Source organism: Rhea pennata, chromosome 2 (assembly GCF_028389875.1).
Source record: "Rhea pennata isolate bPtePen1 chromosome 2, bPtePen1.pri, whole genome shotgun sequence".
NCBI lineage: Eukaryota > Metazoa > Chordata > Aves > Rheiformes > Rheidae > Rhea > Rhea pennata.
This window is the reverse complement of record NC_084664.1, coordinates 145269339-145294964: the sequence shown is the minus strand read 5'-3', so window position 1 is coordinate 145294964 and position 25626 is coordinate 145269339. Positions and strand designations below refer to the sequence as shown.

The 25626-nt window shown below is 43.3% G+C and overlaps 1 protein-coding gene across 1 annotated transcript; it reads left to right on the top strand.

The window, feature by feature from the left end:
* The first annotated feature begins 313 nt into the window (after positions 1-313).
* LOC134137501 (carbonic anhydrase 13-like) lies at positions 314-22397 on the top strand. Its single transcript, XM_062570545.1, has 7 exons — positions 314-436; positions 8635-8832; positions 12368-12486; positions 15895-15990; positions 16548-16610; positions 17246-17401; positions 20160-22397. Exons 1-7 carry the CDS (start codon positions 406-408, stop codon positions 20271-20273), a joined length of 777 nt encoding a protein of 258 aa, XP_062426529.1. The 5' UTR covers positions 314-405; the 3' UTR covers positions 20274-22397.
* Positions 22398-25626: the final 3229 nt, after the last annotated feature.

Here is a 25626-nt window from a genome sequence, read left to right as displayed (position 1 = left end):
GCGGGGCGGCGGTTCCCGCTGAGCCGCCGCCGCCTCCGGCCGCGCCCGCGGAAGCGCCGCGCCAGCAGCCGCCGCCGGGCGCGGAGCTGCGCTGGGCGGCAGCAGGCGACGGTTCCCCGCGGTGGCCGGGGCGGGGGCAGCTGCCATCACAGCCGGCGGAGACCCCCGCGCGTTGGGGCTGCGCGGGCGCGGCGCCAGCGCCCACCCGCGGGACGGGACGGGACGGGCCGGGGCCGGGGCCGGGCCGGGCCGAGGGCGGGCTGCGCGGGTGCGCAGCGCCGCGCAGCATGTTCCTTATCGGCGCCACAGCATCGGGGCGGCGCCGCTCGCCCCCTTCAAAGCGGGCGGCGGTGCCGCGACGGCCGCTTTTGGCGGCTCGGCTCGGCTCGGCTCGGCGCTCGCACCATGCTGCACTGGGGATACGACGAGCACAACGGTAGGGGCCGGGCGGCGGCGGGGCGGGCGGCGGGCGCTGGGCGGCGGCGGTGCCTGCGCCCCCGGCTGCGGCTCGCTCGGCCGGCGGCGGGCGCGGGTCGCGCCTGTTGGACGGTGGCGCTGGCGGTGTCGGCTCGGCCGTGCCCGGCTCGTGTTCCCCGGGGGCGGCGGCAGGTGCTACGGTCAGCGGAGTAATCTGAACTCACGGCTAGGCGCCGAGGAGCAGAAACTTTTAGGTGCTAGTTACTTGAGAGAGTCTTGAGCAGACGCTTTTAGGTCTCAGTTATTTCATAGTTTCCTTAATCTAGCCCTGCTTTGAAGTCACGCTGCAGATTCATCAGCCGACTTCAAGACTTTCCTGCGCTTTGCGTTGTAAGTCATGCAGACGCGCCCGGTGTGCAGACGGGCTGGTGCTCCACGCCTGCAGAAATCAAGGTACTTTTTAAGTTGGAGAGAGTCAGCTCTGGTGAAGTCCTAAAAACTTGTGTTGTCTGTTTTAATACATAGAGAAATAAAACACCGTGATAGTAAGTCACGAAGTGTGTAAGGAGAAGTGTATATTGCACATACCAATACCTCCAGGAGTATTTTTATTTAGAGTTTGGAATAGTGTTTGTGCAAGTCCTACCTTTCCTTCAAGGTCCTTTTGTTCAGTCTCTCCTGGATAGATACACTTTTCCAGAAAAACTGGGTGGTGGTGGATCGTAGTGATGTTGCAACGATTAGGCGCATTATCTAATATTACGCAGTGTGCAGTACCCCTCCCCTTAAGACGCAAATGGGGCTTGTTTTTCAAATTTACGTCTCCATATGTTTTCCAGGGGTGCTGTGGACATCACCTGCAAGGTCCAGATAAGAAGCCCATTTTCCCTCCCTTATCCTAGCCCCCTCCCTGGCTATCCTCAGCTTCTAGGAAGGGGAGGGTGCCCCAGTTCCTATCGGGCAGTCGCCCTGCACCTTGCTTGAGGCCCCATCTCCGGTATCAAACTCTGTTTTCTGGCTGATAGCAAGTGCGGGGGGAGGTTGCCCTTGCCTCCCCGCCGGAGCCCCGGCTGTCGCTGGTGGGCAGCTTTCCGCAAGCGCATCACCTTCCCCTCGCCCGCGGGGTGCCGGGGCAGCCGGGGCTTCCCCCGCTTCCCCGGCAGCAGGCTTACCTGTCAGCTTCTCTCTTTTTAGGCATTCATTTCATCGCTTTAAGCTTGTTTCTTGTTTTGCTGAGTAGCGGAGGCGTGAGATCGCTCCGAATCGTGACAAATTCTTTCGCCCTGTGTGGCTGCAAATAGTTTTCCCGATGCTAAGATTAACTCTTGCAACTAAGGAAGTAGCAACGGAGTAAAATTAATTAAATTTGGCTGCAGTCACGTACTAAGATTGACTTCCTGAGAAGTTGGAAAGACATCTATATTCACTTTGATTTCTGCATTTGTTGTTTGCAGGGATAAAACTGCTTATTTTTAAAAGTAGGGGAAAAATGTTTTGCCCCCTTAGCCATAATGACCATAACAAAAGTTATTTGGTCCCTACTGTAAACTTGCAAATATTGCACACATTTGTCTACATATATAATATATGTATATGTAAGGACTGAGTGGAATAAACAGAACGAAATGTTTCCAACTGCTTTGATGCCTGCATTTCTGAAATGCTAAGAGATGTTATTTAATTTCTATGCCAGTGCTGTTCTTCACAGTTTTGATGGTCTCCTGCGAAGAGGCGAATGTCCTCACCCCTTCACATAAACTTTTCTTTTTAGGTAACTGGGCCATTGCTTTAGCTGAAAGACACATTCAGAATTGATTGCCTTTAGTTTGTGACTTATTTAATCAAATATATGGAAAGTATTTATGTATATTGTGTTTTACTGCAAAAATGTCTAATGCTCAAGTGTTTTATAAATAAAAAAGTGTTATGAATTCCCAATTTTATTTTTTTCTCTCTGGGAATAATTACGTTGTCTTGATGTCTGCTTTGAGAACTGTCACTGAATTTTACCCATTATGAATTTCTAATTGATTTCATTAGTGATAATGGTGTTGTAAACCACCACATAACTAAATTGCTCGCAAACCTGATATTACAACTGTAAGCATTTTGTGTGTAATGGACTGAGCAGTGGGCTCTCTTTAGAAATAAGTTAGGATGTGGTCCTGCAAAGATTAGCCCATACCAAACTGATAGACTTTCTGCACATAATTTCAAGCTGTTCAAAAAAATCCCAGTTTCACCTGTACGTATCCATCGAGGCACATGTACAGGCTCGCTGCCTGTGACCCGCAGCCCTCAGCATCTCGCCAGGCTTCCTTCAGCTTTGTCGGGGCTTTTGATGACGCTCCTCGCCTTTAACTCCAGCTGCGAAAAGATCAATAATTGGCAGCTGCTTTTAGGTGCTGTAGTGAGTTGTATTTCCTGACAAATTCATAACCACATTCCTTACAAGATGCAGCTCATAGAGCGAGTGTATGCAGTGCCGCGGCACCATAAGTAGCAGTAGCCGAACCTCAAAGCGGCAGTGGTGTGCCGGGCATGTAGTCAGCTCTGTGTCCAAGGTAAGGGCACGCAACCTTCAGAGCAGATGGTTTCGCTTTTTTGTCATGAATTGGCTAATCTCCTGGCAAAATATTTTTTTTCATAAACAGGAAGGAATTTCATAGGTTCATTGTAACCAAGTTCCTTCAGTAAATTAAAACATTCAGGAAGATAAATTGATGAGTTACACATTGCTGACTATATCTTAAATACGTACCTGGAAAATTAAAATGCCTCTTACATTGGAATGGAGGCATGCAGTTAAGGTCCAAATTCAGAAGTGATTTTCACCCTGGAAGTCCCACTGGCTTAAATCCAGCTGCCTGATGTGGACATCATGTCTATGGTCCTCCTCTTGTAATGACGTATTTTTGGATGGTCATGCATGATGTTTGCTTTGGGATGTGTTCCATAGCCACAAATTTAGCCACAATTTTCCTAGACTGACGAGTGATAATTTTATTGCTAGATTGTTAGTGGATAATCTAGTAAAGGAATACTGCTTCATACAACAGAGGAAAAATGAACGTAAGCTTTTTGTTATTTTCCTATATATGTTAAAAAGGCAAGATTTTTGGCAGTCTCATGTTCGTGAGAAATACTTAATCACCAAAGCAAAGGCATCATTTTGATAATCTGATCTAAGGACAAGTACAAATGCAGATACAGTGTCTTTTTAGAACCAAAGTTTATTGTAGAATAATTAGTTAATACTAGGACCACAGACCTGGGTCCTCTTTTTGTCCCAAGTCCAAGAGATTAAAATAGTCTTGGCATAAATTATGCTACTTTATTTTCTATCTAAGGGTGTTGTTTAGATAAATTAGATAGAGCATATTTTTTATCATCACTGTGGATTTTGTAGAATGCTTCAGTCATAGCTTTGTATTTCAGGTTCCTCTTAGACAACTGAGCAGATTTGATATGGAGAATCCAGTGAGGGACTCCATTTTTGTCTTACTAATACTTTGTTTGCATGAACTTTAATTGAGTGGGTAGTATTTCTATTACAAATATTTTATATTGTTTACTCTATAGTAACTGTAGTTATTGCTGAGCTGAAGCAATAGGACCAAGTAATTAAGCACATAAATATATTTTGCTTTTCCTCAGCTTAGCAATGTTGTAAGCGTATTCAAAATTAAGTAGCAATAAGCTTTTTCTCAGTATCCTAAATTGCAGCAGTAAGATATAAATGATGGAATGTTGCTTCCTAAATGGGTAGAGTTGTGCACCGCATCACTAACTACAAGGTACTAGAATTTAAACACAGTTAATGTTGTGTAATATTCTAAACAGCTAAAATACTGAATGACTTTGACTATTGTTTTTGAAGTAATAAGTACTACATTTAAATGTGTAAATATGTGCATAAATATTTCAAGCCAGGAAGATGTTTATCTGGTATCTTAGTAATGGCTTGCTTAATGGATTTAGTTAATTAAGTCATTAGCAAAATGACTTTCTAACAAATTCAAGACTGAAGGCCCATGCCTTTGTTCTACCTGAAATTTAAGCCTTAGCTAGTCTTTAAAAACTCCTCTTTCCCTCTTCATTTTTCTGTGGTGCTCAGAAGGCTAGAGGTGGATGATGAGTGGTTCAATAGCTTGTGGGAAAGGATTAAAGGGCAGATTAACCTGGGTGACACTGTTGCTGGTGTTGACTACAGGCCACTTGATGGAGAAAAGGAAGCAGATGAGGCTTTCTACAGAGAGGTGGAAGTAGCTTGACAATCATAGGCCATGGTTCTTATGGGGGACTTCAGCCACCCCAGTATCTGCTGGAGGAACAACACAGCAAGGCACAAGCAATCCAGGAGATTCCTGGAGAGCATGATGATAACTTCCTGACATAGTTGATGGAGGAGCCATCGAGGAGATGTGTGCTTCTGGACCTGTTTTGTACTAACAAACAAGGAAGAGCTGCTTGGAGGTGTGAAGGTCGGGGCGCAGCTTTGGCTGCAGTGACCAAGAGATGGGGGAGTTCAGGATCCTGCGAGGAGGAAGCAGGGCAAAAAGTGTGATTGCAACCCTGTACTTCAGAAGAGCAGACTATGGCCTCTTCAGGGACCTTCTTGGAAGAATCCCATGGGATAGGGCCCTGGAAGGAAGGGAGGGGTCCAAGAGAGATGGTAAATATTCAAGGATCACCTCCCCTAAGCTTGAGAATGGTGCATCCTAATGAGCAACAGAGAAAAAGGGGTGGGAGACCTGCACAGATGAACAAGGAGCTCCTTGCAAAACTCAGAAGAAGGAAGTGCACAGAAGGTGGAAGTGGGGACAGGCCACTTGAGAGAAATACAGGGATGCCATGCAGGGATGGAACAAAGAAGGCCAAACCCCATCTAGGATTTAACCTAGCAAGGGATGTCAAAGACAGCAAAAATGGCTTCTTTAAGTATATCCCCACTGCTGAATGGGGTGGGTGTCCTGGTGACAGAGGATACAGAGAAGGCAGAGTTACTGAATGCCTTCTTTGCTTCAGTCTTTACTGCTAAGACCAGCCCTCAGGAATTCCAGAGCCTGAAGACAAGACAAAGTCTGGAGAAAGGAAGACTTTCCTTTGGTCAAGGAGGATCAGGTTAGAGATCATTTAAGCAAAACTGACACCCACAAATCCGTGGGCCTTGATGGGATGCACCCACGAGTACTGAGGGAGCTGGCAAATGTCATTGCTAGGCCACTATCCATCATCTTTGAAAGGTTGTGGAGAACAGGAGAGGTACTTGAGGACTGGAAGAAAGCTGGTGTCATTCCTGTCTTCAAAAAGGGCAAGGAGGAGGACCCAGGAAACTAAGGCTAGTGAACCTCACCTCCATCCATGGAAAAGGGATGAAAAGCTCATCCTGGATATCATCTCCAAGCATATGAAGGACAAGAAAGTGATCAGGAGTAGTCAGCATGGATTCAGCAAGGGGAAATCATCTGTAGACAATCTGATAGCCCTCTGTGATGGACTAACTGGCTGGGTGGATGAGGAGAGAGCAGTAGTTGCTGTCTACCTTGGCTTCAGGAAGGCTTTTGGCACTGTCTCTCGTAACAGCCTCACAGGCAAGCTCAGCAAGCACGGGCTAGATGAGTGGATGGTGAGATGGATTGAGAACTGGCTGAAAGGCGGAGGTCAGGCGGCTCAGTGGCGTGGAGTCTAGTTGGAGGCCTTTAGCTAGCAGTGTCCCAGAGGGGTCTGTACTGGGTCCATCTTGTTTAACTTCTTCATCAGTGACCTGGATGAGGGGACAGAGTGCCTCCTCAGCAAGTTTGCTGACAATACCAAGCTGGGAGGAGTGGCTGACACACCAGAGGGCTGTGCTGCCATTCAGAGAGACCTGGGCAGGCTGGAGAGCTGGGCAGAGAGGAACCTCCTGAGGTTCAACAAGGGCAAGTGGAGGATCCTGCAACTAGGGAGGAATAACTCCATGCACCAGTACAGGTTGGGGGCTGACCTGCTGGAAAGCAGCTCTGCAGAGAAGGCCCTGGTGGACAACAAATTGACCATGAGCCAGCAATGTGCCCTTGTGGCCAGGAAGGCCAAGGGTATCCTGGGGTGCATTGGGAAGAGCGTTGCCAGCAGGTTGAGGGAGGTAGTCCTCCTCTTCTGCTCAGTCCTGGTGAGGCCACATCTGGAGTACCGTGCGCAATTCTAGGCTCCCCAGAGTCAGCAGAGGGCTACTAAGATGATGAAGGGCCTCTCGTATGAGGGGGGGCTGCTTAGCCTGGGGAAGAGAAGGCTCAGGGGGTATCTTATGAATGTATGTAAGTATCCAAAGGGAGAGTGTCAAGAAGATGGGGCCATACTCTTCTCAGTGGTGCCCAGCAATAGGACAAGAGGCAATGGGCACAAACTGAAACAGTTCTATCTGAGCATAAGGAAAAGCTTTTCTGTGAGGGTGACAGAGCACTGGAACAGGTTGCCCAGAGGGGTTCTGGAGTCTCCTCTGGAGATATTCAAAACCCACCTGGATGTGATCACGGGCAGCATGCTCCAGGTGATGCTGCTTGAACAGGGGGTTTGGACTAGATGGTCTCCAGAGGTCCCTTCCAACCTCAGCTGTTCTGTGTAATTCTGTAAAGACTGCCAGACTCTGCCAAGGAGGCTCTGCAGCTGCTCTCCCCCAGCCCCAAGTGTGGCCTCCCCGATTTCCTGTTGTGGTGCTTGAGAATTTTTGAGCTTAGTTCACTTCTGTTGAAGTCAAGGGATGAGAAATAACACCTTCTGATGTTAGATTGTTAATCATTCAAATCCATCCATTTGGATCCTTTTTTGTCAGCATGTTTAAGCACTAAGCTACCCCAAAAGACACAAATCATTGTGCTGACTTAAAACTGAAATCAATTACCCTCAGTGCAGGAATTATGAGGATTTCTAGTCATGCAGATTTTATAAATTCAGTTTCCGATGCTCATATTTATTTTTTTCTGATATCTAGTATCTCTTTGTTAAGCAAATCATTATTCTTCTTACTCATGAAAAGTCTGGAGGAAAAAAAAAGTACTATGCTCTTAATAATAGTGAAGGTTCATCAGCCCTGCAGACTTTCACTTTCCTTTTTTTTTCCAGACTCAATATTGTTTGCTACCTTTACGTTATAGGACACATTCCCCAAACAAATGACTATTCTATTTTTCTTCTCTGGACTCTTTCCAGATTGATTTTTATTGAAGTAAGTTTTAAAAATAACATATATTCTTACTGAGAGCTCCCTAATATTTGGTAGGTAAGAATACACATACCTCTCATCTGCAAAACATTTCTTACTATTGTAGAGTGACTTTTGCCATTTTTCTCATTTCCATATTGTTGATTTACAAAGACAACACTTTTTAGCAGTTTTAGTTGCAGGTTTGGATTTTGGGATTAGTTTACATAGAGAAAGGTTTAGCTGAGATCAATAGTATAGATTAATGGCTTCTTCAGTATTTTAATTTCTAACCAACTCTGGTAAATGATGGTGCAAATCTGTCTGCAACGTCTGCCGTTGTTTATCGCTGGGAGATGGTAGGAAACAGCGCCTCAGGCAGGCACCTCTGTCCTGAGTGTTTCTGTTCTTCGCTGGTTGGCAGCAGTGCACTGGTGCGTGCGCGCACGCGCGCGCGCTGCAGAGATGATTGCGTTGCAGGCCCTGCTCTCGGACCCCAGCGGATTGCCCACACCACTCTTGTGTTGTTTTTGGCACCCCCAAGTCTTATTCAGCACAGTCAGTGGCAGATGTGTTGTCAGATCTTCTGTAACAGGTGATTACTATATAAAAACCTCTTAAAGGAGGGACTTCGGATAGATAAGAGGTAAATCATATGAGACATCAGTAGGATGTCTTATGCCATAAGTGTAGTGGGGCAGAGTGTCTGTTTGGCTCAGGATGCTTGATAAGAATGATAATTTGTTGGATATGTCTGATGCATAATTGAGTCTTAACGATGTATAATTAAATATCTGTCTACTGCACGAAGACTGGCCAAATACGGTTAGATACATCACACATGGTAGAGGTGTCTAGAAGGGCCCTGAGAGGTGGTGCAGCAGAAGCAGCTGAATATTTATTTTGGTGTGTGTTTTTCTGAATGCACTTGTTCTGAATTAGAAAATAATGTAAACAAGAAAGGTTCAAGCAGAGTCATCTTTCTTATGAAGCAGAGCACTGCCATCAATTCAGGCTTCTCCTCCAATGCCTTGCAGGGCCTGCCCACTGGAAGGAGATTTTTCCTGTCGCTAATGGGGACCGCCAGTCCCCCATCGACATCAAAACTGAGGAAACCAAGTATGATCCCTCTCTCCGTCCTCTAAATCCCAACTACGATCCAGCTTCTGCTAAAATCATCCTTAACAACGGCCACTCCACCAGTGTCGAATTCGATGACACCGTAAACAAATCAGGTTTGTTCCTTTCATATTGCTCCGTATTTCCTGTCTCCATTTCTTGAGTAGAGGATGGCCTGGGCATGCCTCACTGCCAGATACATGACTTCTCTTAAACAGTAAAGCTTTGGCCCTCCGGATGAGAGATTCCCTTTTTCTTCCCCTGCCTTTCAGAGCATTATAATTTGGGAACATATTGTGACAGAAGTGCTAAGTAGTGGTTGTCAGAAAGGTCTAGGGTTCCCTTTCCTCACGGATGGTTGGATGCACCCCACCCAGCTCGCTAGTGTCAGCACCCCGGTTTCAACAGTGTTGTTATACGATTTCTCAAATGCTGCTCTCTCTCACTGCAGATGAACCCTTTGTGTCTCATTACAGGTTCGTTCCAACCGAATCGCTCAAGTCTCTTACCTGACTTTAGTTGCAGGTTTGGTTATATATTTTTTTCTCCTTTATAATCCATGCCTGGACTTGTTATGTCAGGAAAGAGCCAATGCAAAACAAATGAAATATATCCCAAGTGATCTCTTTTCTTCTCTGGAAAGTGTCGTCGTCCCACTCTTACCGGTGCACACAGGTTCCCCTTTTGCAAGCAGTAATTATTTAGACATTCTCTGGTTTAGCGTAGTCTCTGTAATGTCTTCATCTTCGAATACTTCTCTTGGATGGTAGCTTGCATACCTTCCCTGAAACTGTAGGAGTGCAGTTTCTTCAAGCAAAGTCCTTTTGTGGTTGCATTAGACATAGCTGAGGATCCAAGCCCAAATAATATGTTCACAAATGTGGCAAAGCCAGAAGAGGGCAACTTTGTGATCATGTTGACAGTTAGTCCCCAGTATTACTAATCACTGTAATCCCTGGTCTCCTTCAGGAGACTCTGTATCTTCTAGGTATGGCCTACGTTCTTCAGCTGCTCATGCACAGCTTACATTTTGGCCAGTATCATGACTGACTTATCAAAAAATCCAAATCCGTCTGTATCCATAAACTTAATTATTTGCTATTTCCCTTAACATTTGTCAGTGATAAACTTCATCAGCAATGTTTTTGACTTATGGAGGCAACAGAGAGAGACATAGATGGAGACAACATCATATTTTGCTTTCCCTGACAGTCTTAGTTTCTCTCTTACGTTTCCTGTTGATACAAGCAACATTTGGGTGTTGCCTGAGAGCCAACAGCTGAGCATCAGTCATCTAATCTGACCTCATGAGTGTCAGAGACCACAGGACTTCCAGAATTAATTTCTGCTTCAAGTCTAGTAGGTGTGGGTGAACTAAAGCACATCTGTTAGAAAAATACAAAATCTTGATTTCAAAATTTCCAGCAATGATGAATCTACCACTGCCTTTGGTAAGTTATTCTAATTCTTACTTACCCTCCCAATTAAAAAAATATAACTCATGCTTTATTTCTGGTGAGAGTTTGATCAACTTGGCCTTTAAACTACTTTCCTTTTTAAAATAAATGTGAATATGAATGCACCAAAAACCTCTTCTGCTTCCTAACTCCCTCAATGAGGTGATAGGAACTGAACATACTCTTTCTGTAGGCTTGCCCTGTTTCAGAACAGGGATAAGGAGAGCCTCTTCCTATTGCTATCCATATATCTGAGGTTATTGTCCATGTCGCTGCAAAGTGCTGGTAGCTGATGATCAGATAATTAAGGAGTTGTAATCCCAAGTCTCTTTCCGAAGACCTCATAACTTCTGTGTATGGACTAGGTTCTTCAGTCGCACATGCACAGCTTGCATTTTGGCCAGAATCATGCCTTACTTATCAAAAAATCCAAATCCTTCTGTTTCCATAAACTTAACTATTTGCTATTTCCCTTAATATTTGCCACTGACAAAGTTCGTCTGTAATGTTTTTGTTTTCTTTCAGGTCATTGATCAAAAAATACTGAATTTTCTAGGGCCAAAATTTGGTCTCTGGGGCACCCCTATGAAGCAAGCGCTCCTGCCATATGATGGTTTTATGACAAAAAATCCAGTTATTGATACTAAATATATTGCCATCTTTTAATTCATTATTAACTGAATTCCACAAAAAGACAAAAAATATTTCTTTACTTTGCCCAGTATTGCAATTAGGCTGTCAGGACTGTATTTATTTGTGTAATTATCATATTTGGTGCCACATTAGCTCCGTTCTGCAAAATTGCCCCATTAGTGTTTCAGAGGCCTCTTCGTACAGCTCTTTTCAAGCTCTGAGATACTGATCCTTGTGGTGAAAAGCTTTTGGTTAACTTCCTCCTTAATTGCTGTTGGGCTGGAAGATTTTCACCGCCGTTGTGTGGTGCGACGCAGGGACATTGTCAAGCCACTTTCCGTGGTGTTCAGCGGAGGCAGTTCACTGAGCGTGGATACTTTTCTCTGTAATCATTTTTCCCAAGCAGGGCAGAGCACTGATCTCTGCATGCTTTCAGGATCATTTGCTTCCAAGTTTTCAGTCCCTGAAAGGAGGGATTTTTTCAGGAGCACCACTTCCCCATCCCCTCTGTTCACTGGGTTTATAGGCTCTGTAAAAGCATCTCTCTGAGTTGGTGTTTTAGGTAGGTCAAATATTTTTCCCCACGAATAAACAGTTACAGTTTCTATTTGTTAGCCAAAAAGGCAATTGAAGAATTTCTTCTTTTACCATTGTTTGGTGTTATTTTGCTCCTAACAAAGTTTAAGGTTTATATTAAACCTAGAAGAGATGAAAAAGAGCACTTTCCTCCCCCCGTGCTCCCAATTTAGAGCCCATTTGGTTGAGGTTCTGGTCCTTTCTCCTCAAGAGCTCTGTAATGAGCCAATAAAACCACCCAGAGTGATCCCCAAATCACCAGAGGAGATACAGAGCAGGAGAATGGGGTGATTTTTTTTTTCTTTTTTCTTTTTTCTTTTTTTTTTTTTTTGGTGAAGAAGGAATATTCCTGAAGTAGAGGCAATTCACATTCACCTGAAGTCGCTAAATGGACTTGACAGAGATGGTTCGGGTTCAACTCTGATTAGAAAAAGATGAATACTTATGAAAGCAAAACACTAAAAAGCCCACTCGTGTGGGTGCTGAGTTTAAATAAATGGCTAATTAAACACCACTAATATTGCACTTGTACCGTGCAGATACAGTACTGAATTCATTTTACATATGTTAGTGTTTGCTTCTGTTTCTCAGTTTTTCTGATCCTCCCCTTTGTTCATAAAACTGTACTCATAAATATTCATAAAATATTCTTTAGGCTTAATTTCTCAGTGATCCTTTCAAATATGTTCTAGAGAACATATTTGCAAAATATTTTCCCATCTTCTGAGAAATATCCAGCCCATAGCAAGACAAAGCTGACGATAACACCATATGCTTTAGCTGGCAATAACCTGCTAGTCTACACATAGGTGCAGTTTTGAAAGCCATCCTTGCAGGAACGCCAAAGGGATGAGACTCCATTGAGATACCTTCTTGCAGAGAACGAGGGAAAGGTCTGAAGGCGGGAGCGCAGCGTAAGTGTAGAGGGTTTGGCGGTGGAGTTCGGTGCCTGCAGCTGAGCCTCTCCATGTGTTCTGGCTCCTAGTGCTGACGGGGGGACCGCTCAGTGGGACGTACCGCCTGCGCCAGGTCCACTTCCACTGGGGGTCCAGCGATGAAGCTGGCTCTGAGCACGCGGTGGACGGCATGAAGTACGCAGCAGAGGTAAGGTCTTGCACGGAGCTGCCTGCGTGTTGAAGGTTGTGACTAGTTTCCTACTGTTTGACTTTTTTAAGACCTATTTTGCCCCCCCTCTCTCTCCCGCTTTTCCTTCTCCCCTCGTTTTCTGAAAAGACAAGCAGTCTTCCTGAAGTGTGTTGCATGTCTGGTCCTTTCTCAAAGGAGAACCTGTTTGAAAACTTTGGAGAGGATTAAAAAAAAAAAAGGAATACAGAAGACAAAAACTTGATATTCAGAGATTTAATGTTGAAGAGTTATTTTAATCTTTGTCGTTCACTATCTGTTCCTTGGAGAGTATTTTCAAAGTCAGCTTCGGTCACAAACCACAGAATTACCTGACTTGGGGCCTGTGCAGTCTAACACTTATGAAAGCCGTAGGGATATTATATCTTGTGGCGCATTTTGAGAACTGCACCTTAAAATCAGTGGGGTCTGTGCTGCCTGTGGAGGACGGCAGCCGTTGTACCGCGTTGCAGTCGAGGCAGGGTGTCGCGCAGGAGAAGCGCCCTGTCTGCTCCTGGCACGGAGACTTTGCTTTTGCTCTTTCTCCTTTGGTGCATTTGAATAGTCTGCGGTAAAAAGCAGTCAGTGTGCTAGTGTGCTTTCTCTTTGCCACTGGAAGCAATGTGGACTATTTTGATGCTACTGAGATCTTTAACAACACATAGCTCAGGCAGTGAAGAGTGTTTTGGGTTAAAAAGAAGGGAAAAGAAAAAAGTATTAAAAAAATGGTAACGGAAAAATAAAAGACTAAAATAATGCTAAAGAGGAAAAAAATAAAATGTGTGTGCACAGTGCTGTGATCAGATTTTATTGGAAATGCTATAAGAGAGAGTGGCCAGGAAAAAAAAAATCAGTTTTCTAACACTAATGGGGAAAAGTAACATTTGCAGTGTTTAAAGGCTTATGTTTTCCACAGGAACCAGGTGAGATGGAATATAAAGAATTAATAGAGGTGCTTTAAGTACCAAACCCAAATTTCTAGCTGAGAAAATATATATATATTTCACACCTAAGAAACCAAATGGAAGGAGAAAATATCTCTGAATTTCTAGCCAGTCTAAAAACCTTTCCAATACCTGTTGGTTTGGTAACCTGCCACAAGAAGCTCTCTAGATGTCACACTGGTTTGGGGATAAGGAACCAGAATTAAGATGAAGGCTTCTGAGCACTGTTCAAATGAAAGAAAATACCTCAGAAGGACATACGAAGATGGTTTCAGTGCTCACCTTCGTGAGCAAGATGTGTAAGATTTCAAGAAAAAACGTCCGCCGAAACGAAGAAAGAAGTAGTTTACAGGGTAAAGAAGACTGCAAGGTTCAGCCCCCTAAACCCACCGGGAAGCAGAAGGGATCCATGGCTCCATTCTTTGTGACAACATATGGTCTGATCAAGGTCTCTTCACAAGCTGCGGTGACAGAGCGGTGGTAAGACGGGATATATTCCTTAAAAGAGAAGTCGCAAGCCATTGAGAATGGGGGCTGTACCCAAAAATGTTTCACAGCTCTGTTTTGGGGTTTTTGATTTTTTTAAAAAATTATTTTTCGGGGTTCTGAGTGGGGCAAAGTTAGGAGGGAACGGGAGTGAGCTTTATTTAGTTGTGGGAATTTCACTTTTTGTTCTTTGCTTTTTTTTTTTTTTTTTTTTTTTTGCTTTTTAAAAATCCACAATAAAGTCAATTCCGACTGAGAGTATCTGTTTCCTTTTTGCGTGTGTAAAAATGTGACTTGTTCAACGTAGCTTCTGCGGAGCCCTGCGGGTGGGTCGCGCAGGCGCTGCCAGCTCCGGCAGCGGCGCGCGGGCGCTCCGCGGGGCGGCTCGGTGGGCTGCGGCGAGCCGCGGGCTCCTGCGTCCTCCTCCCGCTCTGACTGACGGAGCTTTTAGCAGCCTTCCTTCAAGGATCTCTGCGGCTGCGATCCAGCACGCTCGCTGGGAGCATCTGCGTGATACTGCTGAGGTCGGCGGGAGTCCTTACCTGCCGAAAGTAACGTTCCAGCCGTTTAGAGCCCAAGGGTTTAACAGATGTCGCAGGTGCGGAGACTTGAAGGTCACTAGATGGTGAGCTTCACGGCACCCAGGCAAGAGTTGAGATTTAGAATCAAACCCTTTGCACTCCTGGATCTCCGTAGCTGTGTTGCCTCCCATACAGGTTGTTTAAAGCAAGTTCCAGCTCTCCTAAATTGCCCTTTAGGGCTCCGTATTCCGAACGGAAGACTTTTCTTCAGGATTCCCAAAGGGCACTGATTTTAGAAAAACTAATCGCACGCCCTACTTCTGAGCCTCTATTTCCTTATCTAAAAGCTACGGATAATAAGATTTGCTGATCCGCTGAGGATTTGCGAGCGTAATTAATGTTGGTGGAGCACTTAGCCTGAAGCAGAGTGTGATTTTTGGTGGCCTCTTCGGCTGGGCCGCCGGCGCCCTGCTCGAGGCTGGGGCACCCTGCCTGGGACCTTGCTCTTCCTGGGACCTGGGAGCTCCCGCCGAGGAGCGGGCACGGCTCCAGCACCCTGGCTCAGGAGGAGCAACTGAAGTGGTGCAGGGGCGGGAATCGCTACCTTTTCCTTCCCCCACCCTGGCTAGATGGTAGCAATCTTAGGTTTGAGGAGTTCTTCCATCCTTTAAACCTTTCTTTGGGCATTCAAGCAGTTATATTTCATATGCCCAAGGGGTCTTTGAGCTGCTTAAGCAACTAGCACAGTTTTATGTTGGAAATGCAAACGCTCAACACCTTAGATAGTAAAGCCACTTTTAAGTGCCTAAGTACTAGTAATTGTAGAAAAATGACATTTAGAAAGTATTAAAGATGGCATAAAATAAACAAAAAAGGGTCAGTAAATGTTTAATGTATGTTCCTCTACCTTTTAGCTATCTCTGTAGCTGTCTATGTAGCTGATTAATGTTATTGAAAGCTTGAGATTTGATTAAGGAAAAAGAGGGGCAAAATACTAATGACATGCTTTTCAATCACTTTTTTAATCAGCTGTACTAAAAATGGATTTAAAATCCTAGCTTTAGGTATATAGACATCTTGTCTTCGCCTCTCTGTTCAAAACGCTGGGGAGCTAACAGCAGTTTCCCAGGCATGGTCGTGGGCTGATTGCTACTGAATTTTGACTTTCACTAGTAGCGACCTAGAAGACAGAAGGGTTTGATGATTACAGGCATGATTATGCCAAATCCAGTTTGACTGTAATCCCAGCCATTGGCAGAGCTTTTTTGCTGTTCGTGTGAATTATATATTTACTGATTTCAATAAATATTTGCAGTTAGAAAATGGAGTGGCTCTGAACACGAACAACTAGAAAATTGACCCCGGTGCAACTGAAGCATTAGTTTGTAGCTGTCCCAGTTCAGCAGGAGTTGATGCTGTCTGTGCTTCTTGCTTTGCAGCTTCATGTGGTTCACTGGAACTCGGAAAAATATTCCAGTTTTGTTGAGGCGGCCCGTCAGTCGGACGGATTAGCAGTCATGGCCGTGTTTCTAAAGGTGAGCGAAGAATGGCGCAGCCCGCCAGCAGATCTGCGTTTCGAGCCCAGGTGGGGGATAAGGGTCGTGCCGCTGTAGCTCCTGCTAAGGAGAGACTTGTTTTATCCGGGCACGAAAATGCAGCGCTTCCTTCCTGATAAAGTTCTACTCAGGATACCTAGGGACTGTGCTTCTGTACTTCTCACTGTATTTCAAGGATTTCAGATTTCAGTTTTAAGCCCAAAACTTAAAGCTTCTCTACAGAAAGCATGAAGCATGAAAAATAAGTTGCTTTAGTTCCCCTGCAGTGTAAAGTTCATGGGGTTTTCTTTGTAGCTGAAGTAAATAATATGAGTAGGAAGAATGAATATTGTCAGCAGAGGAGTGGATCTTCCTTACAGTAAGTATTTGTTGCAGCTTTTCATGGGCTCATACTCACAAAATTATTCAGGTTTCACAGGTATTTAAGTAAAACTATATGAATACGTTTCAGTATGCATTTGCTTTCTGATCGTTTGCTTTTGTTTATTTTCTCCAGAGCTCAAGGCTCAAGTATTTTTTTTTATCTCTTTTAATAGATTGGTGAATGTAACCCTCAGCTGAAGAAGATTACGGACCATTTGGACATGATCAGAATCAAGGTGAATGAATGCTTCTGAAAGAACATGAATATTGGTCGCTGGTTTTGCTGTTTTATTTTCCAGTAACTTGGCTGCTACTCCCTTCACAGTCATGTCCCCTAGTCTCTAGTTTCTGAGCTGTTTCTTTCTAACTCTGATTTGGGGCAATTCAGGAGCGTTCTAGTTAGGTAAAGTTGAAGAACAAGCTGGAAAAGAATAATTTTTGTATGATAAGAGGTCAGAGAAGGGGCTGACTCCTCACAGAACTTAATCTCTGGCAAATAAAGGTTTTATTAACAGGAAAAGAACATACCAGTCAAAAGAAAGGTTTTCTCCCTGGTTTTGCTGAGGTACAGGGGGAGAAGGATACTAGCAGCAGAGGTGTCAAAGGAGGAGAGACCTCGTTTGAAGGCACTAGCTCATCCGCTAAGATCATCCGGGATGGTGCAAACCCTCCCCATAGCTGCACAAGCTCTACATCCTTTGGCACGATTTATCCTCTTGGCCCATTGCTTTTAAATAATATTGTCTTGCCTTTTAAAAAAATTTCTTCATGAACATAAGGCATCAGTGACCTTACCTAAGAAATAATTTGCTAAATATATTTAATCTAGATCCATAATGTGCTTTTTTGTTTTTGTTTTTTTTCTTTCCAGGGTAAAAGAGCACTATTCACAAACTTTGATCCTAGCTGTCTGCTTCCCAAATCCCTGGACTACTGGACATATTTTGGCTCTCTCACTGTTCCACCTCTGCTTGAAAGTGTCATCTGGATTGTTCTGAGAGAGCCCATAAATGTTTGTTCTGAACAGGTACGCTTTAATTCTTCACTGCTCTAAAAGTCCCTTTTGCAAAACTTCTAATTTTAAATGCTGATCAAAAATGTATTTATTTGCAGAACATGACACTGCTTACCTTATCAAATTTCCAAAGAACAAAATGTATCTCTCAAGTTTGTCATGACTTCTTGTTGCCTTTCTTTGTATAAGAATTTATTATCTGTGTTTTAAAAAGAAATCTGCATACTCTAAAAAACAGTAACTGACAAAAAACTGATGAAACCCTCATGGAAACAAAATTCATTCTTGCTCAAGTGATACTAAAAAATGTTTGGATTCTGCTCAGTTTGGTTATTTCCTTGTCTTGCTCACACCTATTTTCTGGCACTCTAATTTGGCAGGTGTACAGTAAATTTCTCACATTCCAGATGTGGACATCTCAGTGACTTTGCTACAATAATGAATAGCAAATACTAGTATAATTTGTTGGTTTTCATGTTTAGGCTTTGTTAGGAGAAGTTTGATACCACACATTACTGTTCAGTGAAGCTTCTTGCTGTGTGCAGTGGTGCAACAGTGACATCCAGCGGGCTCTTCACTGTATATCTAAAGATTTCTTCCCAGTGGAGATGCTAAAGATTAACTTCTAATTTGGGAAGCTGATAAGTAGTTCTCCTGTAATATAAGTCATCCATATGCTGGGCACACTGTAAATCTCAAGATCTTTGCACCACGGCATTTGTCTAATTCGTGATGGATGTTACAAATAAGTCCCATGCTCAGCAGAAATGAGGACCTCGGTCTCTGCCCTGGGGGTGGAGTAGGATAGACACTGAGTGGGATATGCTAGTCAGTCAGGAGACCTCCAGTGCTGTTTGTACCTGATTTTAAGTCAAGTACTCACACAACACTTCCATTTTGTTCATCTGGATCTTTTCCCCCGACCCCTCCGTCTGGCGATGCGAGACTCTGCATTGCTTATATCCCTAGAGTGCAAAATTTGTATCGAGCTTCCCAAAGACAAGCCCTTGTTCAGATTTGAAGGTTTTTATTTGGTCTAAACTATAGTTAATATGCTCTATGATATGAAATGTTGAACACAAACAGCCATGTATGACAGGAGGATACAACACTGGAAACGATACAAAGCAACATGATTCTTTACTAGTTGTTTTTCACACGCTATTGTGTATATCTTATGTATTCAAATATAAATGTACTGTAGTCATATAAACATGCATCTGGGGTTAGTTTCCAGTCATGCCCACAGTTCTGATTCATACCATGACCATTTAATTTTATTCTTCCTGTTTGTATCTCTTTGGGGCTTTACATTTTTCTTCCTACTTTTTTTTGGTATCCTTTACAGGCTGAAGGAAATTAAAAATAAATTTTAAGCTTGTAGGCACTCACAAGGAGTTTGCAAATATTAGCTTTAGAATGGGGTGGGGAAGATAATACTGACTTTTATTGTTCTTAGGGCGATTAATTATTATCAGATGTTTGCCTTAGTTAAGCATGGCATTAATTATGATTATTTAAGTACTTTGACATAATGGTGAAAGTTCTCGACTTTGATGCAAAAGTAAGGTATCTTGTCAATGAAAATGTGATTTTAAAAGTACTCGGCAGCTGATACTTCTGTTCTGTGTACCTTGCACTGTGAATGGTGAACAACTGGAAATATGTTTGTATTTATTCATGTAACAAATACACACACTGCCTCAGGCACAGAGCATCCCCAGGGTCTCCTGGCTCATCCTACAGCTCTGCTAACAGGTCGGATTTTATACTGACTTAACCCTAAACTGAAGAGAGAGCCCTAGATGAAATGAATGGGACAATTTCAGGAGTTCCATTCATGAGTAAAGGAGAGGGGATTTGGATATTTTATACTTTGCATCACTTTTATTTTAAAATGGTTTGGTTTCTGAAGGAAGATATTCCATTTGCCTCAGTAGCTCCTGACACTCCCAGTGTGCTGCGCAACTATGCGAAAATGCACTACTGAATGGGACAATTTTTGTGCTGTTCTACCGTGGTAATGTAGAAAGGAAATAAGAATATAGAGTATCGAACATCAAATGTTGAATATCGAGTTAGTATAAGAATAAGCGTATAGAATTAGTATATTAGAAATGGGACAAAATACTAAAAAGATTCTGGTTTCCTGAGGGTTAGACATGGACATCTGATTTGGACTTCTGCTGAGACAGGCTTAGGCAGAGAAGTTTATGCTGAGATTTAAATAACTGCCAGTTCTGTGTCTGCATAAGGGAAAAGTTCTGAATCTCTCCTGGTTTGGGCACACATTTAATATGTCCCAAGTGGTAATTACAAAGCTTTCTATAGCACAGCACCTGTTCTTCCAAGTTAATGTAAATATATTCTTTGAATAAGAGGATATAAACAGGTATGCATAAGAAATCTGATTTTAGCACAAAATATTCCTGAGTTTCTGAGCTGGAGAATCAAACTGAAAGAATATAGAAAGCTCTTTTTCAGATCAGATTAGGGAAGACAAAAGTGTGAATATATGAAATAAATAACTTTCTTGTGCAATTTCATGCTGACATATATTTCAGGAGTTTTTTTGTGTTAGTCACTGTTTTTCATTTACAAGGACAGAAATGGTAGAATTGCCATTCCACACATGCCATAGAAAAATGCGATTCCATTCTTCTTGGCCAAAAAAAAGGTGAAAAAGTATCTTTAATGTTTACTACATAGTTTTTCATTAGTATGAGTGTGACAGTTTTCCACTGAGCCTTGTATCTGTTTTTCTTTGCAGCTAGCCAAATTCCGCAGCCTCCTGAGCACGGCTGAGGACGAGGTAGCCTGCTGTCTGCTGAGAAACTACCGGCCTCCCCAGCCTTTAAAGGGACGAGAAGTCAGGAGGAATTAAGGAATAAAGCAAGAATTGGTCACCTCCAAAACCATTTAGGATGCTGAATTAATTTTAATAGTTAATATATGTTGTGGGGTTTTTTTTTTTTTTTTTTTTTTTTTTTTTGGTGAGTTATAACAAATAGGTGTTATTTTATTATTGGTTACCATGCAGTCATTTCTCAGATAAATATGTCCTGAGTTGCTGCGAATTCATCAGCGTTAGCCGATCCAAATGCATTTGGGTGTGTGGGTATGAGAGTGTTGAGATGTTAGTGTTAAGTGCACGGAGTGCAGTGCTAACCCTAGGGGCCAGAAACAGTGAAGGAGCTGGCCAGAATTTGCCACCAAATTCCTGAAGGGAATCCCAGATGTTAATGGCAGTAAAGGGTGTTGTGGGACTACGCTTCTGGTCTGTAACATAAGATATAGCCTCTGCGTGAGTCTTTGCACTGTAGTTCTCAAGGAAAAAAGATTGCAAGGCTGGCATAATTTCCTCACTGACCTCTGGGATACCATCCTGAAGAAACAGCAGCAAATAATAGTGTTTAAATCCATGAGCTAGATGTAGATTGAAGGGATACCGATATCTGTATGATCCTTTTGTTCCCACTGCTTTGTAGCAGTGATTATGAAAAAAAAAAGTAAAAAAGAAGGAAATAATAAGGATTGTGGGATGATGGATGAGGCGTTCCTAAGTTCTACCCGGTATAGTGCTGAAGTTGTCCTGAAACTAGCCAGTCTGCAAGGTGGAAGGGCAGAGAGGCTTCCTTCGTACCTGCCAAAGTCCAGCCTGTCGCACCCGGTGATCGGTAAGGGACTGCACCTTGCAGTCCCGCGCTGGAGATAGCCCGTGGACCACTACATCGCTGTAGCGTGGTGCTCCTGCTGCTTACGGCTCCTGAGGGCAATGGGAGCACTCGTGCTCTAGCCTGTTCTTAGCCTGGCTGCATGTCGTCCACCTGTGTCTCACCATGGAGAACAGCTTTACTTTGGCGCTGGCACCTCCTGCAAAACCCACTAAAGCTTTGCTGTCAGCAGAGGTGGCCCCAAAGAGCTGCGCTTTTTAATACTCCGTGACCAAAGATAGCGTTGAGAGCACGATAAAGAAATCATAATCAAGCCAATATCTAACAGAAGAGCAACCTTGCGAGCAATACCTTGAAGTGACCATCCTTATGAACTGGCTTGAGCCTGCGTTTCTCTCAGGAATTTTTGTTATTTGAATGTAATTGTTTTATGTCAAATTTATTTTTATTATTTTTAATGCACTAGCCATAAGATGTAGTAAGTATAGGATTAGATTACTCTTAGACTGTGGGAACTACATAGTGAAAGCCAAAGATAGCTGAGAGGCAACTCGAGTTTCATGGGCAGCACCAACCTCTGTAGTACTTCTGACTAAACTAATTTTCTGCTATTAAGCTCCATGAATTTGTTCTTTCGCAGGTTTTATAGGCTGTGCCTCTTGCTTCAACAGAGTTTTTGACCTTAGATGGACAAATAGGAGAGAAATCACAAACTGGATTGACTTTGTGTTCATGTTTGTAACCAAATAAAATAGATGTAGAGACATAGATATTTTAGCTTAGTTTAAGATAGGTGGATATTTTTGTTCTCTCCTCCCCTGGATATAGCTAGTGTCACTGCGAGACCTCTCCGCCTTATGAATGTTTTCTGAAGGAACAAGCACAAATAGGTCATGGAAGAAATAAAAAGGCGTTTTGCAGTAGCAGTACTAGTACTAACCACAGGGTAAAACCTGGAGGCACTCTTATGTTTTCCAGCACAGGGAGAAAAACCCAGCTGGAAAGTCCTCAGCCTGGTCCCCTCCGAATCAGGGCTTGTGGAAAGTGTGCGTGGAGAGAGAGCGAGTGTGTTGTGCATTTTCACATCCCTTTTTTAAGATGTAACGTTGCATCTGATGTATTTCTCTATTGTAAGTAGCTGCAGCACATGACCAAATTGTTTACAAGTTGTATGAAGGTTATAAAGCTTGTTTGCCTGAGAAGAGGAAGTAATAAGCCTACTAATTCATATCAGAAGCAAATTTCAGATGTTTTTACACATTGAAAACAGTGGAGCCGATCCAGAGCTTTGATATTTATAAGGATTTTATCAAAATAAAAATGGATTTTATGAATGTATCTTGTATTTTGTATCAAAGAGATTGAAGTTGTACAGAGAAGCCTGCAGTTTTATAACTAGAGCCTGTGGCTCTAGTTTTGGAAAAAAAAATCACTTCTCATTTTAAGTCTATCTTTAGGCAGTGTATTGGTATTTGTCTACTGTTCTAAATGAAGTGTCTTTGGCAATGATAAGACATTTAATTGATTGTATTTAAATATTTTGATAGCTCTTTTGAACTATTGAGCGTTTGTATAGATTTATACAATAACTTCTGGTACAAGAAGTAATTCACAGTAATTCTCCTAAAGTGGAGATATTGTTGTTTGCAGTAAATTATGGTGCTGGATCTGGACTGGTAGCTAGTAGCATCTCAGAAAGATTGAGGATGCTCATTTTTCTGAAATCCTTTAGGAACAGCTTCCTAGATTCTCTCTCTGCTGTGACTGCAAAGTAGGAGCAAGTTTCAGTCTCAGCAGTGAGCACTAGGTTGCGTCCTCGGTCAGTCGCTCACCCTACTCTCTGTCTACGCTTAATCTCTTCCAGACTATTTGCCAGGTGCTCCCGTGGAGTTAAATCTCCTGTGTGGTTTCAGTGCTCTGATTACATGAGCACTGAATCTAGGGCAGACAAGGCTAAAATATGCAGGGCTCTTTGGTCAACTCTTTACTCTCTGAGACCCTTGGAGCCATCATACTGAGAAGAATGAAATGCCCCATGACCAAAAAACATACAGGGCATGTGCTGAGAACAGTAGCTGTCAAGGGTGGGTTTTATACGGCTGGATGATCGGTCACCCATAAACATATCCTCAGAATTAAACTGCAGCAGGTGCCTGGGGTCTGCTGTGCTGGGTTCGGTACAGGAGCTAACAGGCAGGGAAGCAGTCCACTCTGCTGCGGTTGTAGCCTTTGCCAGTCAAGCTCATACTGCCTTTCAGGACACAAGGACACCCTTTAGCTGCGTATTTTCTTTATATCGATGAAATGACCTGGGCAGCAGGCTATCTGCCCTCCTGGCGTACAGTGGGGTCAGGCTCTCGCCTTTGGCCTCTGTTATCAGTGGGTCCCTGGGGCCACCCGGGAACATGGGGACATGCTGCCTCCTGACCTGCGGGTGACCTTGAGCTCCCCTGGAAGATGTGGGCAAGAGCAGTCTCCCAGGGTTGCCCATAGTGCCCCCTTCTTATGCTGTAAAGACATCTTCTGGGCTTCCCTCAGTCTGCAAATGGGCAAGGCGAAATCCAGTGCTGCAGATATTTTTGTTCAAGCAGGACGGTGCTCTACTTGGGAAGGCAAATGCTCTTTATGTCCTTCTCGTCTGTATGGGTCGGGTAAAAACCCATTACAAGTCAACCACAAACTCAGGCAGTCAGGAAAGATGAAGTTTTAAAGAAGTTGGTAACATGGGCGAGGAATGAGAGCTAGGGCTAGAAACACACAGCTAGTGGTGAAACATTTACGTGCCTAATCTGTGTTGGATTCGCCTGTGCAACAAAGTATGGGGACAGTGGGCAGCTCCGGGAGGAGGGTCCTTGACTCTCCTGTGAAAGCCAAGATTCTCTGTCCCCGCTTAAGAGGCCCAGTGGGTACTGTAGGGTCAGATCCTGTGTGGCTTCTCTTTTATCAAGGCTCACTCATGTACTTGGGGAGATAAAATTTGAATAATTTTGGATGCTGCTGAGAGCTTCTTTTTTTTCAGATATAAATTGTACAGCTTGTATACAAGAGATAGTTGAAATAAATGTTTCTGTGAAGATCTGATTTAGTTTTTCACTGTGGCTCTGATTTGAAAATATTTTGAATGAAACATCAACTATTTAAAAGTCAACATTTTGTTACCAATTCTTTTGTTTTCTATGGCTATATGGAAACTAGGCAAATGTGGTTTCAATAAATTATTTTTTTAAAAAAAAAACTTGTCTTTTTTTTGGGGGGCACCCAGCATCTTTGGTGATTAGAAAGGTTTTAACATTTAGAATAATTCTGATTTGTATTTTGTGCAGACTTAATCTTCCCAAGAAAAATGATGCACCCTTAATTTCACCAACTTCTGCCTCGCACGGTGAAAGCTTTCGAGGAAGAGTGTGAGCATATTCATATGTGACATTTCCTAAGGCTGACTTACATGTAGCCATGTAAAAGATGAGATAGCGATCTCACCAGCAAAAGTATTTGTGTTCTGAATCTGTTTTCAAGGTCAATTTATTTCCTGATAGCATCCTATTATGTGTCTTTTGTTCCATGTCATTTGTAGACTAAAATCCAGGAGAGTCTGCAGCTAAGAGGCAGGTGAGGATTATTTTTACCAAAGGTGTCCTGAAGTGCTAACATAAGAGTTACTTGGTTTACTGGGAACAGATAAATTGCAGTGCCAGTTTTTACTTCATGTTTAAAACAATCAGAAACTGAATTACTCATCAGGGCAATGCTGACCCTTAGGCCATGGCTAAATGTTGTCAGAACAGGCTTGTTTCTGTTTGACAGAAATTGTTCTCAATTGACTGGTACATGGCAATAACTGTGTATAGCATAATCAAAGCAAAGCTATTATATGAACATTGTGGATAGTTCTGTACTCACAGTCTGACAGTGTTAATGTACCTACTGCTGCTATATATAATTCCTGAATAGTTTAGGGACTATAATAAACTGTCTATATATGTTCTCTCTCCCTATTTTTTTTTCCTAGAAACATACTATGCATGTACATATACCCCCTTACACTGCCCATGCTAGATACTACACGGGACGTAGGAAGATCTAGAGGAGGACACGGTAGCCCAGCAGATTGTACAGAGCATCGCTGAACTGAGCGCAAACTAGATTTCACCAGTCCCCTGAGATCTGAAGACAATGTCCTAGAGCCTGGAGAGACCTCAGTTTTGCTCTGCGGACGGTGCTGGTGACAGCTACGTTAGCATCAGTTGATAAGGATGTAGGACCGCTAAATATATGACACTGCGAACATGCCATCCTCAGCAGAAGCTGTAGCTCCCAGGTTGCTGGAAATGCTGCCTGTGCTTTCGTGCAGGGACAAGCCACGAGCGTCACACAGTCCTCTTCTCTGCTGGCATGTCCTCCGGAGAAGGCGACGGGTATACGGTTCTTTGAGGAAAGTGGTACTGTCTTCAAAAGGATGACGACAGGCTAAAATATATTCAATAGTGTAGACAGCTGAGCTGAATGTGAACAGGTGCCTGGGGAGCTGTGCAGGGGAAGAAAAACACAGAAGCTGGGGAGATA

Bases quoted from the DNA above. Each gene is read 5' to 3' on its own strand.
- LOC134137501 (XM_062570545.1), top strand. From the start codon at position 406: ATGCTGCACTGGGGATACGACGAGCACAACG. The intron at 12,487-15,894 runs GTAAGGTCTTGC...CTTGCTTTGCAG, and splicing joins GCATGAAGTACGCAGCAGAG to CTTCATGTGGTTCACTGGAA. The intron at 17,402-20,159 runs GTACGCTTTAAT...TTTTCTTTGCAG, and splicing joins TAAATGTTTGTTCTGAACAG to CTAGCCAAATTCCGCAGCCT.